This window comes from Notothenia rossii (assembly GCF_949606895.1).
Source record: "Notothenia rossii genome assembly, chromosome: 1".
NCBI classification, from domain to species: Eukaryota; Metazoa; Chordata; class Actinopteri; order Perciformes; family Nototheniidae; genus Notothenia; species Notothenia rossii.
Window position 1 is genome coordinate 2,653,059 of NC_136912.1, and position 21,684 is coordinate 2,674,742.

Here is a 21,684-nt window from a genome sequence, read left to right on the forward strand (position 1 = left end):
TGCACTCATAAAGAATGATAAGAATAGAATAATGCGTATTGAACTGGTTTCATTAATTAGTGAGTTTATTTAAGGTAATTATAGAAGCCCTATGTTATCAGTAGCCTATGTCTGCACAGCAGTTACAATGGTCAAACTATATTAGAAAATTATTGTCCCCATTTTATTTTTAATAGTTACTAACATCAGATATTTTAATGAGTTATGGACCGCAAAACATTTTAAAAATCAAGTCACCGAATGCAAGTAGTCGCCTTAGCTTATTTTGTTATGAGATGTGAATTACTGTTCAACTTAGTTGATGTAAAAATCGTTTGGTTTCTTTGACATTAAAAACAAGTTACAATTTTCAAAAGGGCTTATGTTTTTTTTCGGGGGAGGCCCTTTTTCCAGTTTAGAGCAATAGCCCCTCCAAATGTCTGTGCACGTCCCTGCTTCCTTGGTATTGTGCAAATAGGCAACGTAAGAGACTACAATGAAGATCTTCTCATCTCCACAGAGATTTTTCTATACCTGGAAGAGACCTTTGTTTGTCGTAAAACCACAACTTCCTGAAATAAACACAACAATTGAATTGAAGGACTCATTTGGCTTTGCTGGTCCTCCTCGTTCTTAAGCATTATACAGCAAACACTCTTTCTGTTCCCTACGGGGGGTTCAATTTTTATTCGTCATCAGGACTTGATGCATCCAAGTTCAGAATCATTCAGTTTTGGCACCTTGAAAGACATTACGCTTTTTTAAAATTCTCATTTACAACAACACAAAACCAAAGAACAAGAAAAAATGAGACAAAGAAAAAAGAGACTAAGGCTGTGTGAGAGTTCAAAGGAACCGAGGAAATCAAATTAAATGAAAAAAGGCAAGATAAGATGTTTCTTGTTTAAAAAAAGCCTTGATACGTTCTCCAAAGTCCTTGTTTCAAGCGTAATGAAGCCCCATCCCCAAAAAGTACCCAAAAAATAAGAAAGAAAAGTTAAATAGACACAGTACTGTAAGATTAACTTCTACGTCGTCATCCCCACTGCCCTTACATGGTATCATTGTTCAAAACATAGGTTTCTTAAAAGCAGATTGGATGGTTTTGATTAGCATGCATGTAAATTCTTAATTTTTTGGAGTCACTTAGCTTCACCTCGCTGGTAGCCATGTTTTTCTCACGCACTACTTTGTGTCTTTGGCAGTAGTGACGTCTCATTGTCCACAGTCTTCTTTAAGTTTGCTGAGAGATCCTCCATTACCCAGAGTTCTCTCTTGTCTCCGCCCCTTTTCGGAGCAAAAAAAAAAGAAACGATGTCAACCTTTTCACCTCGAGTTGACCCTGAACAAAGATGGCGACCAGGGTTTCGGCGGAAGGCCAAACAATATTTTTTTCCGTTGTAAAATAAAGTAATAACGCGTCTAATACTAACCAATATCAGTTCATCGGGTCGAAAACCGTTGCCCGTCAAATGACCCGCGAAGAATCCTGGGTGTTCCTCGACGTCTTGATTAAATTACTTTTTTCTCGTTGATATTTTTGCGCCAGGGAAGTCTAGTCATGATTTTATTAACATATATATTCATATATTCATATATAATCAATACATATATTAACTTATGTGTTTTTTTCTTGTTTTTTCTCAGTTTTTTTGCGGCCTGAATTGCTCCCTGCTTAAATCCCACACCGCAACGGTTCACAGTATTAATGCGAATAAAGAATTAAATCAAAGAAGATACAGCAACTAAAGAAAGGAGGGAGGCTAGGGTGTGTGTGTTGGGGGGCTTTTGGGTGGGGCCGAGGGGGCAACTACGCCCCCTTTTTATAACACTGAGGAAGAGTAAAAAATATAAAGTTGGCCCACCACTCCACAGATAACCACCGTAAACACCCCCCCTCCCAACTCCTCTAATATCTTTACAAACATGTTCAAAACTCAATGGTAGATGGGAAAATCATGCATGTTTCTTTTTTATGCTGTTTCCTTTTTTAGTTCTAAAACAGAAACTGATCTGAGGTGCTGTGGAGGTGAAGTCCCACCACTCAAAAACTGATACTCTTATAGTCTGATATTCAGTTTCATACAGGCGTGGTGCGTCGGTTGGCGGCCGAGTCTTTCAGGTCCTTCTGGATGCAGTTGTGGACCTGCAGGAAGTTGTGGTCCCTCTCCTCGGAGTTATAGTCGCCCGTCGGGGTGCCTGTTTGACCTTTAGGCAGCGTGTACATGGACAACTCGGTGGAAGGAAGCGCCCCGAAGGCTTTCAGGCCCACAGGGGACGTCTCCCGGGAGTGAGAGGGGTCCGTGGAGCGGGACGAGGAGCGTGAGCGGCGCCGATAGCGGTAGCGGTAGCTCGGGATGCGCGTTATCGCCGCACCTTGGAGGTAATCGGCCGCTCGCACACCGACACGTAACTCCCGATGGCGGTCGATGAACATGTGAACGGCCAGGACGCCCACCATCTCCGCCATGATGAAGGAAAGAGCACCGAAGTAGAAGGACCAGCCGTACGAATAGCTGTTCTTCTTCGAGTCGCTCTTGGAAGGGTCGCCGGAGTTGGCTGATATGTAGACGATGATCCCTATGATGTTGCTCAGGCCTGGGACAAAGGAGACAAAGGAGACAGAGGAGACAGAGGAAAGGAGGTTACATTCAAATGAAGTACAAGCCACAATGTTACCAACACACTAAACGACCAAAAGGATTCGGTTTATCTTTGTCGGCCGAACAACCACAGAAACTAGAGACAAAGAATCTACTTTTCCAGCTTTCTGAAGTCAGTGACAGTTTATTCTAAAATCGAGTTTTTTTACGTGAAGAAAAGGCAATATTCTTCTTCTCCTTCTTTTCCAGAAGAAGTGTTGCAGCCAGAATGATTGTTACGTAACGTTTCTTTTCTCTTTATTACTTGACATGTTTGTATGCAAATGTTCCTGACTTGCATTACATAAGGGGTTCATTTGGACTTGGACTTGTTTTTCGAATTAGCATTTCCCCCCGAACTGTAGCTCCCACTTTCACCACCAGACATTTCTTATGTCTCTGTAGTTCACCCACCTCAGCTTTTCTACCTCCAACAGATTCCCTGCCATCTTTCTCATCTACTTTCCCTATCCTTCCCTCTATTTTGATCAGCTGTCATTTTTGTCGTACATCACCACTCTGACTGCGTGCAGCCAGAAATAAACACAGGGACAGAGAGACAGAAGAACAACTAGGCAGTGAAATCAATCCTGTGTAAAGAGCAGCAGACGGAGGTGACTGTGATTGAGATGGATCAGAATCAGAAGACTATCAGGGACGCCTTATTTTTAGAGTGCAATCCCAGTGGTGTCCTCTTAGCCTAGCAACAGGGCGAGAGAGAGAGACAGTGAGAGAGAGAGAGAGAGAGAGAGAGAGAGAGAGACAGACGGTGAGAAAGAGAGAGACAGACGGTGAGAAAGAGAGAGAGAGAGAGACAGACAGTGAGAGAGAGAGAGACAGAGACAGACAGACAGTGAGAGAGAGAGAGAGAGAGAGACAGACAGTGAGAGAGAGAGAGAGAGAGAGAGACAGACAGAGAGACAGACAGACAGTGAGAGAGAGAGAGACAGACAGTGAGAGAGAGAGAGACAGACAGTGAGAGAGAGAGAGAGAAAGGCAGTGAGAGAGAGAGAGAGAGAGAGAGACAGACAGACAGTGACAGAGAGAGAGACAGACAGTGAGCAAGAGAGAGAGAGAGAGACAGACAGACAGTGAGAGAGAGAGAGAGAGAGAGACATACAGTGAGAGAGAGAGACAGATAGACAGTGAGAGAGAGAGAGAGAGACAGACAGTGAGAAAGAGAGAGAGAGACAGACAGACAGTGAGAGAGAGAGAGAGAAAGAGAGAGACAGACAGTGAGAGAGAGAGAGAAAGATAGACAGTGAGAGAGAGAGAGAGAGAGAGAGAGAGAGAGACAGACAGTGAGAAAGAGAGAGAGAGGGAGACAGACAGACAGTGAGAGAGAGAGAGAGACAGTGAGAGAGAGAGAGAGAGAGACAGACAGTGAGAAAGAGAGAGAGAGAGAGAAAGACAGTGAGAGAGAGAGAAAGAGAGAGAGAGAGAGAGAGAGAGAGAGAGAGAGAGAGAGAGAGAGAGAGAGAGAGAGAGAGAGAGAGAGGTGCAGCTCTCACTTCTGACTTGGAGGGGAACTAGTTATCTAGCTCAGCACAGTAGGCCATGGCCCAGAACCAGAGCACAGACACAGACTCATGCATGCACAAAAACAACAAAATTGCTCTGGCAAAAAATGGCTGCCTGGTCCATCTTTGTTCTTCTACCTGAGGCGACTTTTGAACGCTGAACATGTCAAAAGCTGCGTAAGATATCACCTGGTGGTCAACGAGCGTCATGCTGTGGTCCAATAGCATGACAGTTTCATTTTCTGTTTTCTGCTCCACAACAAAGATATCTGTTTTTGATTTGCAATCAAACAGGAAGCTGCAAGGATGAGGCCCTAAACCTGGATATGAGGCAACTTTTCTGGAGATCTTTTACGTGTTTTTGGTAACGTTAGCTTTTTACATCAGGCTATTGGATTCATGCCGTTATAGACGTGGTATTTTCTGCAATAATCCAATATCCAATCAAATAATCCCTTTGCTTTTTGTCAAGGTAACTATATGCCAACCAGTGGACTTAACTTCGAATGGTTTGGGCCCAAAATACATTTCTGAGCTCCTGCTGAATGACGAACCATCCAGATCTCTCAGCTCAAAAGCTAAAAGGTACCATGGGGTCATCCATCCATCATCCATCCATCCATCCATCATCCATCCATCCATCCATCCATCCATCCATCCATCCATCCATCCATCCATCCATCCATCCATCCATCCATCCATCCATCTATCTATCTATCTATCTATCTATCTATCTATATATCCATCCATCTATCTATCTATCTATCTATCTATCTATCTATCTATCTATCTATCCATCTATCTATATATCCATCCATCCATCCATCTATCCATCTATCCATCTATCCATCCATCATCCATCCATCCATCATCCATCCATCCATCCATCATCCATCCATCTATCCATCCATCATCTATCCATCCATCTATCTCTCTATCTATCTCTCTATCTATTTATCTATCCATCCACCCATCATCCATCTATCCATCAATCCATCCATCATCCATCCATCCATCCATCTATCTCTCTATCTATCTCTCTATCAATCTCTCTATCTATCTATCTATCCATCCACCCATCATCCATCTATCCATCCATCCATCCATCCATCCATCTATCTATCTATCTATCTATCTATCTATCTATCTATCTATCTATCTATCTATCTATCTATCTATCTATCTATCTATCTATCCATCTATCTATCTATCTATCCATCCACCCATCATCCATCTATCCATCCATCCATACATCCATCATCCATCCGTCTCTCTATCTATCCATCTATCTATCTCTATCTTCTTCCTTTTTTCCTTTTCCGTTCAAGATATTTCTCTCCCTGTCATTCCTCTACTTTTTACCTTATATCTGTTTCCCTTTTTACTCAATCCAATATATTTTGCCCCTGCACTTATACCTTTCCCATTCTTCCATCCCCTCCCACCTTCCTCTTCCTCTTCATCTGCATATTGAGGTATGAATGCTGTTGTTTGTTTTTTGGTTTATTTGATGGCCCCTCATTAATCTCATTGCACCTGTAAAGCCTTCTATTCTATCCTCTCCCTCCTTCCCTTCCTACCTGCAGAGACGAAGAGGATGCCGGCGCTGAGGATGATGTTGTGTCGGGCTTTGTAGAACTCGCTGGCGGCGATGCAGAGCCCCCCCATGAAGAGCAGGATCACACTCAGGATGGGGAAGATACTGGAGGCTCGGACAGCGCCTGGACACAAGACGTCATCACTCATTAGTCACTGATGCAGAGGATAAGATGAGTATTAACGATGTAATCGATTAATCACAGAGAAATGCCTCAAACCCAACAGCCCATCTATAAATGATTGGTATCATTTATGAAATCTTTGCAATGGAAAGAATAACCTTCGCTAGGAGGTTCCAGGAACTTACGTTTGAGGACATTTGGGAGAAATGGAAACGCCCTTCTTTTGATTAACAGTTCTTTTATTTAATGATCTCTACCAGGGGTGTGAAACTCAATTTCATCACGGGCCACGTAGGAATTATGAATGCACTCAAAGGGCCGGTTGTAACTTTAAGAATATTTAAAAATAAATATATAAATATTTAATATATATAAAATGATGTATTATATTACATTATTGCCTCTGCATTGGATTATTATCTGAATAATAACTTCATAATTAACTACGTCTGAAAGCAGAAGTCTGGGGCAAGTAATTGCAAGTCTCTTCAGTGAGAATGTCACAAAATGATTTAGATAGAAAAGCCAAATTCTGGAAAAAAGTGAAATTTTGAAGAAAAAAAAGTGACATTTTGAGATGCATTGTGGGACATGTAGTTTGTGGGCAACGTGCTTCTGTAAATCGCCATGTAACCGTGTAATAAACATATTATATTCTTTCAGAGCTCTTGTGGGCCACATAAACTGAAGTCACGGGCCGGATTTTGCCCCGGGCCTTGAGTTTGACACCCTCAAAAGAAAACATTCCATGTTCTTGTGTGTTGCTGTTGATGTTTGGTTAAGAAACAGAAAAAATACGGACCACTCTGTTCAACTATTTAACTACATATGTACACTGAAGTTGAAATGTGATCCAAAACAAAAAGAAGAAAATGTAAAAAAACAACAGAATGGATTACCAAAGCATAGATGATGTGCACCATAGACTTTTGAATGCACGGGTCAATGTGCATGCACACTCTACATTTCGAAGATTTTTACAAAGAGGTTTGTTCAAATATCGTTTTTAGGCTTTATAATCTTTACAATATGGGGATTATATCGTGTTTTTTAAGGCTATTGACAGTATCTTCAGATGTATGGATTCAAAGCGATCCACTTCACAATTGGTGTGTGTTTGCGAGGGGCTGTTGGCGTCCGGTGCCCCGTGTGAGGCTGTTCTGATCAGCAGCAATTTAGGAAACAATGAGAAGAACGACCAAAATGTGTCTATTTGCATTTTAAAGTGAAAGCGCAAGCCCTATACCTAACTTCAACATCCACAATGCACCAATCCCATTTCTGCTAAGGGACGTCTTTGTATTTGTTCTGTCAACAGAAGACCTACTCAAAAGCTGCAGTCCATTTACCATTTAGCAACAACTTAAAATCCATAATGCACTGCGACCAAGTCCAATGTCTGCTACTCAACACTATACTTTAGTGCTTTTACCATTTAGCAATAACAACACAGAACAGCTGATAAACTGTATAATCCACTAGGGGTGTAACGGTTCACAAACATTTCCGTTCGGTACGTACCTCGGTTTTTAGGTCACGGTTCGGTACGGTACGTACCTCGGTTTTTAGGTCACGGTTCGGATCGGTACGTACCTCAGTTTTTAGGTCACGGTTCGGTTCGGTACGTACCTCGGTTTTTAGGTCACGGTTCGGTTCGGTACGTTTTCGGTACAGCAGAAAAAATTATCACAAAACATAAAATATTTTTTTTTTTTTTTTTATTATTAAACTGTGAATAATGTATTCACTCAAATCAATACAAAATATAATAAAATAACATTAAGGTGCAGCATTTCGATGAACTGAAATAATCTGTATTTGAATTGTACTGTACTCGTACCTAAGCAGCCAGTTTGACATTAGGACTTGCTTGTCGTTGTATTTTCATGTTTGTTTAAAGAAAGATGAACTTGTCCACATTGCTTGCTGAAAGGTCAGATCTGCTGGCACTAACAATGTCTCCTGCTGTGGAGAACACCCTCTCTAGGGACAGAGGTAGCAGATACAGCCAGGTAGCGCTTTGCTAACATGGCAACATAAGGATATTTGGCGTTTGTAATAGCTTTGGCTCGGTCTGAACTTTCTGCGAGTGGTGGAGGCTTAAATGCTAGCGGGAGCTGGGTTTGCACTTCCTTCTTTTTTCTTTTGGTACCGGTGATATTCACGTTCGGGTGATGCCTTTTCAAATGAGTGTGCAAGTTTGATGTGTTGCCAGCCGCGTAACCAACTTTAGTTTAAAAATGCCGACAAACAGCTTCGGTCCACCCGTCTTTGTCCGTCATCCTTGTAACGAAAAACTTTGGTCCGTGTACGTGTACCGTTACACCCCTACAATCCACCCCAAAAGACAATGCAACAACTGCAAGAAGTTTGGTTAACTTGCTGATTTGGACGACTTACAAATCAGTTTGAACTTTTGTCTACAACCTGTTCCATCGTCTGACTGCTTCGGTTGTTTGTCGTATGAATTTGAGTACAGTATTGTCAAAACGTATAAAGGTAAAAGCCAAAAACAGGTTAAATTACAAAAAGAAGAGAAAGTGTTTACTGGTTTGCCCACGGGAAAGAGGCAGTGAAGGAAGAACGATTGTGTCGCTAATGCTGTGGTTCACTAAAGCAGATAAAATATTAAGGTGACCTCAGAGTTGGCACTGCCCCAAACTCCTCCTCCTCTTCCTCCATTGTATTTGTTTTAACCCCATCTTCTCTTCTTTATTGACATGTGCTGTCGGAGCAAATTGTCTTCAAGGTGGAAAGCCTCTAATACTAACCACACACACTGACACACATGGGCCCTTTCTCAATCTCGAGGAAACTGGCTTCCAAGCCAATATTTCAAGGATGCTACGTCATCGAGTGCCGCCGAAGGACTATTCCAATCTCCAGCATACTTGGAATTCCACCGAGGCCGCGTCCTTGGTTTGGTGGTAATTTCGAGGCTTCACATGGGTAGACTTTGCGTCCTTAAAATCCCCACAATGCTTTGCGCACGGACCAATTTCAAAAACCCTTGCGGAGAATGGCTGAACCAACGCAGCACACATTTAAATGTAAGTATGTAGTGGCGTAGAACATGTGTTGGTAAATATGTTACTTTGTTATCACCAAAAATGTGTTCCATGAAAGTAAAGCAAGTTCATAATTAGATAGACATCGTGAGGTATTTATTTTCGGTACAGTTTATGTTGAAACCGTTAGAGAGAGTGGCACACTTGTTAGCCTGTTCCATTCTTCTTTGGTTTCCGAAGCCGTGGCTTGGAAGTATATTACATTACATTGCATTTAGCTGACGCTTTTATCCAAAGCGACTTACAATAAGTGCATTCGACCAGGAAGATACAACCTTTAAGAAAACAGAATCATATAAGTACATCAGGTTTCATAGAGCCAAACATTTCAAGTGCTACTCAACTGGCATTTAGAAAGCCAGCCCTTTATTAGTATATAAGTGCTTTGTTAGTATACTTGCTTCGTTTCTGAAGGAAGTGACTTGGAAGTATGCGACTACCAAGCTAGTATCCTCGCGATTGAGAAACGGCCATGGTCTTTCTATGGCGTAAGCGAAAATACCTTGTCACACACACACACACACACACACACACACACACACACACACACACACACACACACACACACACACACACACACACACACACACACACACACACACACACACACACACACACACACACACACACACACACACACACACACACCTGCACTCTTGATTTATCACACACTAGAGGTGAACACACAGCGGCTTACTTTATGCTGGAGATGATGTATGATAGCAAAGGTTGTAATTTGTTATCCATTTTTGTATTGTCCATTTCCCTTAACACCACTATTAAGTTATTAACATATCGTTATTGAGAGGTGCAGGAATGAGTCCTTAACCATGATATACTGTACAGTGAGTCAGCATTTCATAACTTCCTGTCCCCTGGTTTGGAAGTCAACGGTTTTCTGAATGTGTTTTTGGTTGTTATCATGAAATAAGGTCACAGGAAGCTGAAGAGATGTTAACGTTGTGTTCTAGGACATAACATATCTGCTACTGGTATTTGTTACGGTTTTGTAGTTTAATTTTGAATGCTTAGGACTTCTACACAAGTACACTTTGGTTCTCCTACTTTTACTACAAGATCTGAGTACTAATTGCTAAACTGATTACATGATAGAAGTTATAGTGAAACTGCGACTGTCAGGACTGAGTACAGCACTTCAAAAAAAAGTGGGAAGTGGGAAGCTAAAATAGACAAAATACAGGCGGAAAGTGAAACGAAACAATAGGAAAGCGTAATGAATGCAGGAGAATAAAAAGCAGACTGCCGGATTCACTTCTCGCCTCCAGCCATCTCTCTCTTTCTCTCTCACTCTCCTGCTTTAAAAAGAAGGAAAGGAGTTTAAAAAGAGGTTTTTTTAACCAAATACTCCGGCCTCCAGGCGCTGAGACAAGAAGAGAGGTGAGAGAAAGAGAGGGAGACTCACACAGAGAGGAGATGGATAGGAAAATGTTGACGACCCCAACGTTTTATGATAGAAATATATACTACGGGACCCCAGTACATAGAAACTGCCGGATGCTAACGGGCATTTTGCACAATTAGCACAAGTTAGCATTAATTAGCATTATAGCCCATGCAGACACATCGTTTAACAATGGCTTGGCTGATTTGGAAAATGTTGTGTGAGTGTTGTGTGAGATGTTGAGTGGTTTTGGAGGTTATTGAGGATGCTGAGTCCAATTGTGTTATTTTCAGGATCAATTATGGCAGTTTTAAACAAAAAGTGGCCATAAGTGTACTCCTGTTGGGCTGATTTGGACTGCCTTTATTAGTGTTGTAAAAATGTTACCTATAATGTGGACAATTTGTTTTCAAGTATTGGCAATCTGTCCAATCCAATTGATCCAGGGTCCCTTAATACACACACACACACACACACACACACACACACACACACACACACACACACACACACACACACACACATACACACACACACACACACACACACACACACACACACACACACACACACACACACACACACACACACACACACACACACACACACACACACACACACACACACACACACACACACGTACTAACCAAACCGTCACTTACCACTTTTACAACAAATGTTCTTTTTCTTTTCTTTCTCCCTCTTACACTTTTCACCAACTCTTCAATTCTAACACTGCTTGGTTGGTTCTGCTGCAGTGGTGTGTGTGTGTGTGTGTGTGTGTGTGTGTGTGTGTGTGTGTGTGTGTGTGTGTGTGTGTGTGTGTGTGTGTGTGTGTGTGTGTGTGTGTGTGTGTGTGTGTGTGTGTGTCTCCGGCTGACTTATGGTTTCATTAGCTGCGGCAGAGGAGAGCCTTGTAATTGTGGCTGAATTATAGAGGCGGGGGTGGACACCACCATGGGAGCTCCCCGGTTTCGCACACACACACACACACACACACACACACACACACACACACACACACACACACACACACACACACACACACACACACACACACACACACACACACGCACGCACACACACACACACTACAGTTTGGTGCAGAAACCCCCCCCCACACACACACACATCAGCTCAACAAGCTACAAAGTGAACACACTCATCGATCAGCCTCCCACCCACTCACTTGCTCACAAAGTGGGGTGTTTCCTATACACACTGTATTAGCCCACGCAGAAACAATCTGCTCGCTCTCACACACACACTCTCATCTAACTTCTAACACACACACACGCACACACACACATTTCGCCCACATGGGAGAGCCCAGCAGCAAAAAACATGTGGTGTTGGGAACTTGGCAAAACAGCTACAGGGGAATAACTATCAGTGTGTGTGTGTGTGTGTGTGTGTGTGTGTGTGTGTGTGTGTGTGTGTGTGTGTGTCTCAGAAAAGCTGACAGACGTGTTCAGGAGGAAAGAAGCAAAATACGAGTATGAACACACACACACACACCACCGTGGAGATGTGTGTTTGCAAATGCCTATTTCAGTCCGTGTGTTTGAATGAACCATCATCATATATTTTTTTAAACGTATAAGCAAAATCGAAACATGAAAACACAAACTAACCGCCACGCAGATGTGTATCAACGTTCCCGTTTCATTGTGAGTTTGCTTGTGTGTGTGAGTGTAAATCAGGCGGACATGATCACCTGTAGAATATTTTTTTTAGAAACACATTTATTTAGAGAGAAGAAATGCATAAACATGAACACACACACACACACACACACACACACACACACACACACACACACACACACACACACACACACACACACACACACACACACACACACACACACACACACACACACACACACACACACACTACACTGTTCAGATGTACCTGTTTCAGTGTGTGTGCGTGTGTGTGTGTGTGTGTGTGTGTGTGTGTGTGCTTGCACAGCCTGCCAGTGGTTATCATGCTGTATTACTCATGTAAATCGTGATATGCCTCCATGTCACAACTCGGATGCTAAAAATAGCCGCGGTGACGTCAGCCGGTGGGAAGACGTCACCGTGATGTCACCAACATCTCGATCCGGAGAATTAGCATAATCTACGAGGTTCCAGCGGTCTAATTTTAGCAAAGGCTTTAAATCAAAGCAAAAGACTGCTAACCGCTTTAGTGATCAGAGCAAACCAGGACTCCGTGTGTGTATATTCTTCTTGTGTTACACTCTTTGTGAGGACAACGTATTAGACTTTCTCTCATTTTGGAAGGTCCGCATGTATTCTTCGAATAACTTTTAGTTGTTTATTGAAGGAATTGGTTTAGGATTTACGGAGGCAAAGTAACTACTTTAGTACCAGTGAGGGTCCTTACAAAAATAGCAGGAAATATTGTGTGTGTGTGTGTGTGTGTGTGTGTGTGTGTGTGTGTGTGTGTGTGTGTGTGTGTCTTGTTCAAGCCAGTTAGGGCCAGAGCTGAGCTGTTAGCCATATCTAATCCTATTCAACAGCTCCATGCATGATACACACACACACACTTACAAACACTAACACACACATATACACACTCACAAACACACTTACACACTGGCACCTTAAAAACACATTCGCTCTGTAAGTGTTATATACCTCACACCCTCTCCATTTAACCCTGCATACATTCACTCTGTTCTATCCTAACATCTAAATGTAATGTGCTACATCTGAAAATGTTTCCGATGGAGCCACTGCAGATACGTTTGTTTAATGAACAGTGAACAGCTCATGTTGTTCAAAATGGTCGACTTTCAGGTAGGCGGGGTTAATGAAGGACAATTGTATATATATTTACAATGATAGGAGCAATGTGTGTACTAAGTTTTGTGAATGTTGGACCCATTATATGCGAATAGTTTTGAATAGTTTGGAGCATCAAAATCTTGAAAATAGGATGTTCTCCTTTGGTCTAGCCTTATTGTTCGAGCTATCGATTTTTCCCCCGCAAATTAATGTCACTTATTAAACGGCTTAGTTGAATACTCAATTCTGATTGGTACATTTGGACATTCCAGAGGTTGTTGTTGCAAAGAAGGCTCTGTTTAAGGAACTATGTGCAGTCATATTAATCTGATAAAAGAAGTCCAGTCAGTTTAAAGGTAGGCCTAATCTATGGACGATAAACATTAGTTTTCATTCATTGTCATTTTAAGTTACGTTGCTGTGGCTGCACTTCCAGCTGTTTGTAGGAACGGACAATTTTTTTCTTGGGGTTGTAATTGGTTTATTTAGTAAGTAGCCGTGTGATAACCGTCTTCATTATCTATATCTATTTGGCATAGGGTTATTCCTTCTCAAATGTGAGTGTCTCCACTGTACTCTCTAGTAGAAGTTTCCAGATTTACACAAAAGGATTCGTGTCACGTTTGTCCTCGAGCCCCAATATAAGTTGATATATGGAATATAATTAATCCTGTTGACACCCGGCAAGAAAATCTATAACCTAACTTCAAGATAAAAACAAATACCAGTCGAGGTTTCAAGGACTACAGAAGTTCATGTTCATTAATAGCCGACAGTGCAAGAGATATGTTGGACATAAGACCATACATAATAAAGTAGGACATCACTGAGTTGAATGTCAAGTCCTCAGATTGTCTTTGTTTCTGAAGTTTGTGGATTTAGTTGCATTCCAGTTTCCTCAAAATTAAAGAGGACATGCCGTATTAATGTTGGTTCTAACACATTTCATAGCAACAGTCAATATTGGTTTATATTAAAAACATTGAACAAAAAGCTTTATCTTTCCCTGGCATTTAAAATGATTTAGGACTTTGTGAACTTGTTCAATATCAACATTTTCTCTTACCAAGTAAAGGATAATATTAGACTGTTGCTGATAGATGCTTTTTTTCATTAGGTGTTAAATAAGTGTTGATAAATTCACATTCTGCCAGTTTCTACATTTCATCATGCATCATTTTTACATTTCACTTTCTGTTCCCAAATGTTCTCTGGCCAGCTATAGTAGACAGGTATTGTTCTCAAATATATATATATATGTTGTTCTACCTGATTTACAATAACAATAACATTCTCATACAACATGTTATTTTATCGAAAAGCTCGTTTTTTTTCATTCATTCTTTAATAAATGTTAACAGATGCTTCAATTAACGCTAGTTACATGCATAAAGTCTAAATACATTTCCTCTTCAAAGGAAACAACTTGGTTGAGTTTAGGAAAATAATTTGGGGTGGGTTATATAACTACATTTTAAATGCTTGGTGAACCTCAGGAAACAAAACTACTTGGTTATGATTATTAAAAAAGGGTTTGGGTTGAAATAACTGCTCAGAAAAGCATGGAAAGTGCATTCATTTGTGTAGATAAAGCTGTAGAGTTTATAAGAAAGGCTTACTAGAAGTGGTTGCCTGTTATAAATACCTTGGTATCTGGCTTGAGGATTGTCTTACTTTTAAACTGATCTGCTTAAAAAGCTGAGGGTGAAGCTAGGTTTCTATTTCAGAAACAAGTCCTGTTTCTCACTTGAAGCCAGGAAAAGGCTCTGTGACCTTTTGACCTGTGCTGGACTATGGGGATCTGATCTATATGAATGCACCTGCCCATTGCCTGGAAAAGTTAGATGCCGCCTATCACAGTGCTCTGAGATTTGTTGCAACTCTAAAGCACTTACTCATCACTGTACCCTGTATGCCAGGGCAGGTCTGCCTTCACTCACTGTACGGAGGCACAGTCATTGGTACATGTTCATATACAAAGCCATGCTGGGTAAACTACCACCGTACATCTGCTCTTTGATCTCACAGAGAGTGGCAAGTAGCTATTGCCTGAGATCCCAGGATGTGTTTTTATTACATGTACCAAGTGCTAGGACTGTTTTAGGCTCTAAAGCTTTTATCTGTGCTGCTCCTCTAGCTTGGAACACTCTGCAAAACAAATTGAAACTGAGCATTTTGGTTCCCTTGCATCATTTTAAAGCTCGGAGAGATGAAATGTTATTAGATATCTGTCATTGTGAATAGGTTGCTAATGTATACCCCTGTAATTATGTTGTATGATGTCCTTTTTGTTTTCTGTTGTTTTTATGTGTAACCGATGTGCGGCAGGTCTCCCTTGAAAAAGAGATGGTTGATCTCAATGGGATTTTCACCTGGTTAAATAAAGGCTACAAACAAACAAAAGGCTAACCCTAACACTAAACCTAATTTTGACAAATTGGAACCGTATTACACCAAATCAACGAAATCCCACCAACATACATACATTTTCTAAAAAAATCTACAGAATTTAAAATGTCTTTGACACACAAATAGCTGAATAGAGAGTAAGCACAAAAACACATTCTGCAGCCAGCTGTTGGCAATAAACAGAAATTAATACTTTTTTTATCCAATCTCTGATTCAAACTAAAAAAAGCGTTTTTAATAACATTCATTACCATGGTTTTCTGTCTCTGAGTTTGACATATCATGCGATCCTATTCCCTGGGAAATTACAAATACTCACACTTACTGTATAGTAGAGGTGGGAAGTAGTGGAGTTCAAATACTTTGTTACTTTACTTAAGTACATTTTTCTGGTATCAGTACTTTACTCCACTACTTTTTACTTTGACTTCTTACATTTTGAACACAAATACCTGTACTTTCTACTTCTTACATGTTGAACACAAATACCTGTACTTTCTACTTCTTACATGTTGAACACAAATACCTGTACTTTCTACTTCTTACATGTTGAACACAAATACCTGTACTTTCTACTTCTTACATGTTGAACACAAATACCTGTACTTTCTACTTCTTACATGTTGAACTCAAATACCTGTACTTTCTACTTCTTACATGTTGAACCCAAATACCTGTACTTTCTACTTCTTACATGTTGAACTCAAATACCTGTATTTTCTACTTCTTACATGTTGAACACAAATACCTGTACTTTCTACTTCTTACATGTTGAACACAAATACCTGTACTTTCTACTTCTTACATGTTGAACTCAAATACCTGTACTTTCTACTTCTCACATGTTGAACACAAATACCTGTACTTTCTACTTCTTACATGTTGAACTCAAATACCTGTACTTTCTACTTCTTACATGTTGAACTCAAATACCTGTACTTTCTACTTCTTACATGTTGAACACAAATACCTGTACTTTCTACTTCTTACATGTTGAACTCAAATACCTGTACTTTCTACTTCTTACATGTTGAACTCAAATACCTGTACTTTCTACTTCTTACATGTTGAACACAAATACCTGTACTTTCTACTTCTTACATGTTGAACACAAATACCTGTACTTTCTACTTCTTACATGTTGAACTCAAATACCTGTACTTTCTACTTCTTACATGTTGAACACAAATACCTGTACTTTCTACTTCTTACATGTTGAACACAAATACCTGTACTTTCTACTTCTTACATGTTGAACTCAAATACCTGTACTTTCTACTTCTTACATGTTGAACACAAATACCTGTACTTTCTACTTCTTACATGTTGAACTCAAATACCTGTACTTTCTACTTCTTACATGTTGAACACAAATACCTGTACTTTCTACTTCTTACATGTTGAACTCAAATACCTGTACTTTCTACTTCTTACATTTTGAACACTAATACCTGTACTTTCTACTTCTTACATGTTGAACACAAATACCTGTACTTTCTACTTCTTACATGTTGAACACAAATACCTGTACTTTCTACTTCTTACATGTTGAACTCAAATACCTGTACTTTCTACTTCTTACATTTTGAACACTAATACCTGTACTTTCTACTTCTTACATGTTGAACTCAAATACCTGTACTTTCTACTTCTTACATGTTGAACCCAAATACCTGTACTTTCTACTTCTTACATGTTGAACTCAAATACCTGTACGTTCTACTTCTTACATGTTGAACACAAATACCTGTACTTTCTACTTCTTACATGTTGAACACAAATACCTGTACTTTCTACTTCTTACATGTTGAACACAAATACCTGTACTTTCTACTTCTTACATGTTGAACACAAATACCTGTACTTTCTACTTCTTACATGTTGAACTCAAATACCTGTACTTTCTACTTCTCACATGTTGAACTCAAATACCTGTACTTTCTACTTCTCACATGTTGAACACAAATACCTGTACTTTCTACTTCTTACATGTTGAACACAAATACCTGTACTTTCTACTTCTCACATGTTGAACACAAATACCTGTACTTTCTACTTCTTACATGTTGAACCCAAATACCTGTACTTTCTACTTCTTACATGTTGAACACAAATACCTGTACTTTCTACTTCTTACATGTTGAACACAAATACCTGTACTTTCTACTTCTTACATTTTGAACACAAATACCTGTACTTTCTACTTCTCACATTTTGAACACAAATACCTGTACTTTCTACTTCTCACATTTTGAACACAAATACCTGTACTTTCTACTTCTTACATTTTGAACACAAATACCTGTACTTTCTACTTCTTACATTTTGAACACAAATACCTGTACTTTCTACTTCTTACATTTTGAACACAAATACCTGTACTTTCTACTTCTTACATGTTGAACACAAATACCTGTACTTTCTACTTCTTACATTTTGAACACAAATACCTGTACTTTCTACTTCTTACATGTTGAACTCAAATACCTGTACTTTCTACTTCTTACATGTTGAACTCAAATACCTGTACTTTCTACTTCTTACATGTTGAACTCAAATACCTGTACTTTCTACTTTTTACATGTTGAACTCAAATACCTGTACTTTCTACTTCTTACATGTTGAACACAAATACCTGTACTTTCTACTTTTTACATGTTGAACACAAATACCTGTACTTTCTACTTCTTACATGTTGAACTCAAATACCTGTACTTTCTACTTCTTACATGTTGAACTCAAATACCTGTACTTTCTACTTCTTACATGTTGAACACAAATACCTGTACTTTCTACTTCTTACATGTTGAACACAAATACCTGTACTTTCTACTTCTCACATGTTGAACTCAAATACCTGTACTTTCTACTTCTTACATGTTGAACACAAATACCTGTACTTTCTACTTCTTACATGTTGAACACAAATACCTGTACTTTCTACTTCTTACATGTTGAACTCAAATACCTGTACTTTCTACTTCTTACATGTTGAACTCAAATACCTGTACTTTCTACTTCTTACATGTTGAACACAAATACCTGTACTTTCTACTTCTTACATGTTGAACTCAAATACCTGTACTTTCTACTTCTCACATGTTGAACACAAATACCTGTACTTTCTACTTCTTACATGTTGAACTCAAATACCTGTACTTTCTACTTCTCACATGTTGAACACAAATACCTGTACTTTCTACTTCTCACATGTTGAACACAAATACCTGTACTTTCTACTTCTTACATGTTGAACTCAAATACCTGTACTTTCTACTTCTAACATGTTGAACACAAATACCTGTACTTTCTACTTCTTACATGTTGAACTCAAATACCTGTACTTTCTACTTCTTACATGTTGAACTCAAATACCTGTACTTTCTACTTCTTACATGTTGAACACAAATACCTGTACTTTCTACTTCTTACATGTTGAACTCAAATACCTGTACTTTCTACTTCTTACATGTTGAACACAAATACCTGTACTTTCTACTTCTTACATGTTGAACACAAATACCTGTACTTTCTACTTCTTACATGTTGAACTCAAATACCTGTACTTTCTACTTCTTACATGTTGAACACAAATACTTGTACTTTCTACTTCTTACATGTTGAACACAAATACCTGTACTTTCTACTTCTTACATGTTGAACTCAAATACCTGTACTTTCTACTTCTTACATGTTGAACACAAATACCTGTACTTTCTACTTCTTACATGTTGAACACAAATACCTGTACTTTCTACTTCTTACATGTTGAACTCAAATACCTGTACTTTCTACTTCTTACATGTTGAACTCAAATACCTGTACTTTCTACTTCTTACATGTTGAACTCAAATACCTGTACTTTCTACTTCTTACATGTTGAACTCAAATACCTGTACTTTCTACTTCTTACATGTTGAACTCAAATACCTGTACTTTCTACTTCTTACATGTTGAACACAAATACCTGTACTTTCTACTTCTTACATGTTGAACACAAATACCTGTACTTTCTACTTCTTACATGTTGAACACAAATACCTGTACTTTCTACTTCTTACATGTTGAACACAAATACCTGTACTTTCTACTTCTTACATGTTGAACACAAATACCTGTACTTTCTACTTCTCACATGTTGAACACAAATACCTGTACTTTCTACTTCTCACATGTTGAACACAAATACCTGTACTTTCTACTTCTTACATGTTGAACTCAAATACCTGTACTTTCTACTTCTCACATGTTGAACTCAAATACCTGTACTTTCTACTTCTCACATGTTGAACTCAAATACCTGTACTTTCTACTTCTCACATGTTGAACTCAAATACCTGTACTTTCTACTTCTCTCATTTTCCAAACAGGCTGGTTCCTTTAGTCTGAATGTGTGTTTGGTGGCGTGATCATTATTATTTAGAGTCATTGCGTGCCTATTGATTTGAACACGATCCGTGTATCCATCATTTCCTGGTCTTCTCTAAAGAAGAAGGACCAATGGAAACGTTGTCATGTTGCCGTTGTTCAGCATGGAAACATTCATTAGCTAACAATGACATTATTGTTCTATTAATATAAAGGGAGGTCAGGTACTCTTTAAAACAGCTGCTAGTTATGGGTACTTTTTACTGAAGTACATTTCAAAGCCTCTTTACTTTGACTTGAGTAAAGAAGTTCAGTCAGTACTTCTAGTCATTATTTGTAATCGATTCACTCAGAATTCAGATTTGTCTGCTTTCTGGTTCAGCTGGGAACATCAGCTGGTAAACGGTTATCCCCGTCCTCTATCCTCTGCTGGAGGGAGGGATTTGGGTGGTGGCTGTTTCTTCTTGCTCTGATAGACCTGCTGCAGGAGGAAGGCTGACAGTTACATAACCACATGTACAAACTCACCCAGAGACACGAGGGGTGCCTTATATTGCCCAGTTTGAAACCTGACAAACACTAAGAAACACGTCTAAGTACATGTAAGTACAATCACAGCACTAATGGAACTGAACTGAACTTATGCTCAACTAAGTACATGTTTACATCCAACTGCACATTATATTCTACCTCATACCGTTTTTATAGAATACATATTTTATTTAGGTTTGTAATTATCAACTGCACTGAGGAAATACATGTGCAATACTTACTTACTGACTTGTTTACATTGTTTACTGCCTTGACCGTATTGTTCTTGTATTTGTATTGTAATGTTTTATTGTTTTGTAAGCGTACTGTTCAATGTATCATAGGTCCAATTTATAGTCACTTTGTAGAATATATATTACATTTGTTTAGCTTGTATTGTCAAAACTATACTTATACGGTCTGTTATGTCTGATTGCACCATCGAAAATGCTTGGAATTTCGCTGTACTCTGTGTGGTGACAGTAAAGGAATCGAATCTAATCTAATGTCTAGGGCTGTACCCGAATATTCGACTATTCAAATATTCGTTCGTTGGTCAACTATTCGGGTTTCAATTTCATTATTCGGTTTTTTTTTTTTCCTTCTAAATGTATGCTATTAATAAAGCCAAATTACCATATTCTTATACTATATTTATACTTTTAAATTGCACTGTTAAAATGCGGAAATATATACAATCTCAGCCTGTGCTCCTGACATCGCTTTCACTCACAGTCATGAACGCGAACGGCACGCTTCACCTCGCTTCACCTCGTTTCTCCCACAAAATGCCGAAGACTTCAGCTGTGTGGGACCATTTTAAATTGGACGACGGTAAGAAGAAGGCAGTGTGCCAAATATGCAACAAGAAACTGGCCTACCACGGTGGCACAACAACTCTGAAAAGTCACCTGGATGCTGTAAGTAGTAGCTTAGCTTAGCTGTTGTCAAGTTGCCATGGTGAAGCTGCTTTATCCGCCGTTTAAACAGTAACGTTACACATGATAAAAACGTGCACTTACTTTGCTTGGAAAATAGTTGCAAGCAAGCAACCACATTTTTTTTTATATTAGTTTTTTAATTTAACAAGTAGGTAACAAGGTAACAAGTATGACACTGTTAGGCCTACTGTTACGGCTATGTTATTAAAAGTATTGTTTTTATAACAGAAATATGTGTCTCGTATTTTCAGGTTGTAAAACGTAATTACGAGTAACGAGATGGAATTTGGAACCAGATTTGATCC

General features: G+C 39.3%; 1 protein-coding gene across 1 annotated transcript in view; it reads right to left on the reverse strand.

Moving 5' to 3' along the window:
- Positions 1-642: 642 nt before the first annotated feature.
- Positions 643-21,684, reverse strand: part of LOC307044590 (voltage-dependent calcium channel gamma-2 subunit-like) — a 29,013-nt gene continuing 7,971 nt past the window's right edge. The window contains exons 2-3 of the mRNA XM_079689901.1: positions 5,722-5,862; positions 643-2,577 (exon numbers count right to left, since the gene is read on the reverse strand). Coding sequence (XP_079546027.1) covers positions 2,060-2,577; positions 5,722-5,862 — 659 coding nt within the window. The 3' untranslated portion in view covers positions 643-2,059. The remainder of the gene's footprint in view (positions 2,578-5,721; positions 5,863-21,684) is intronic.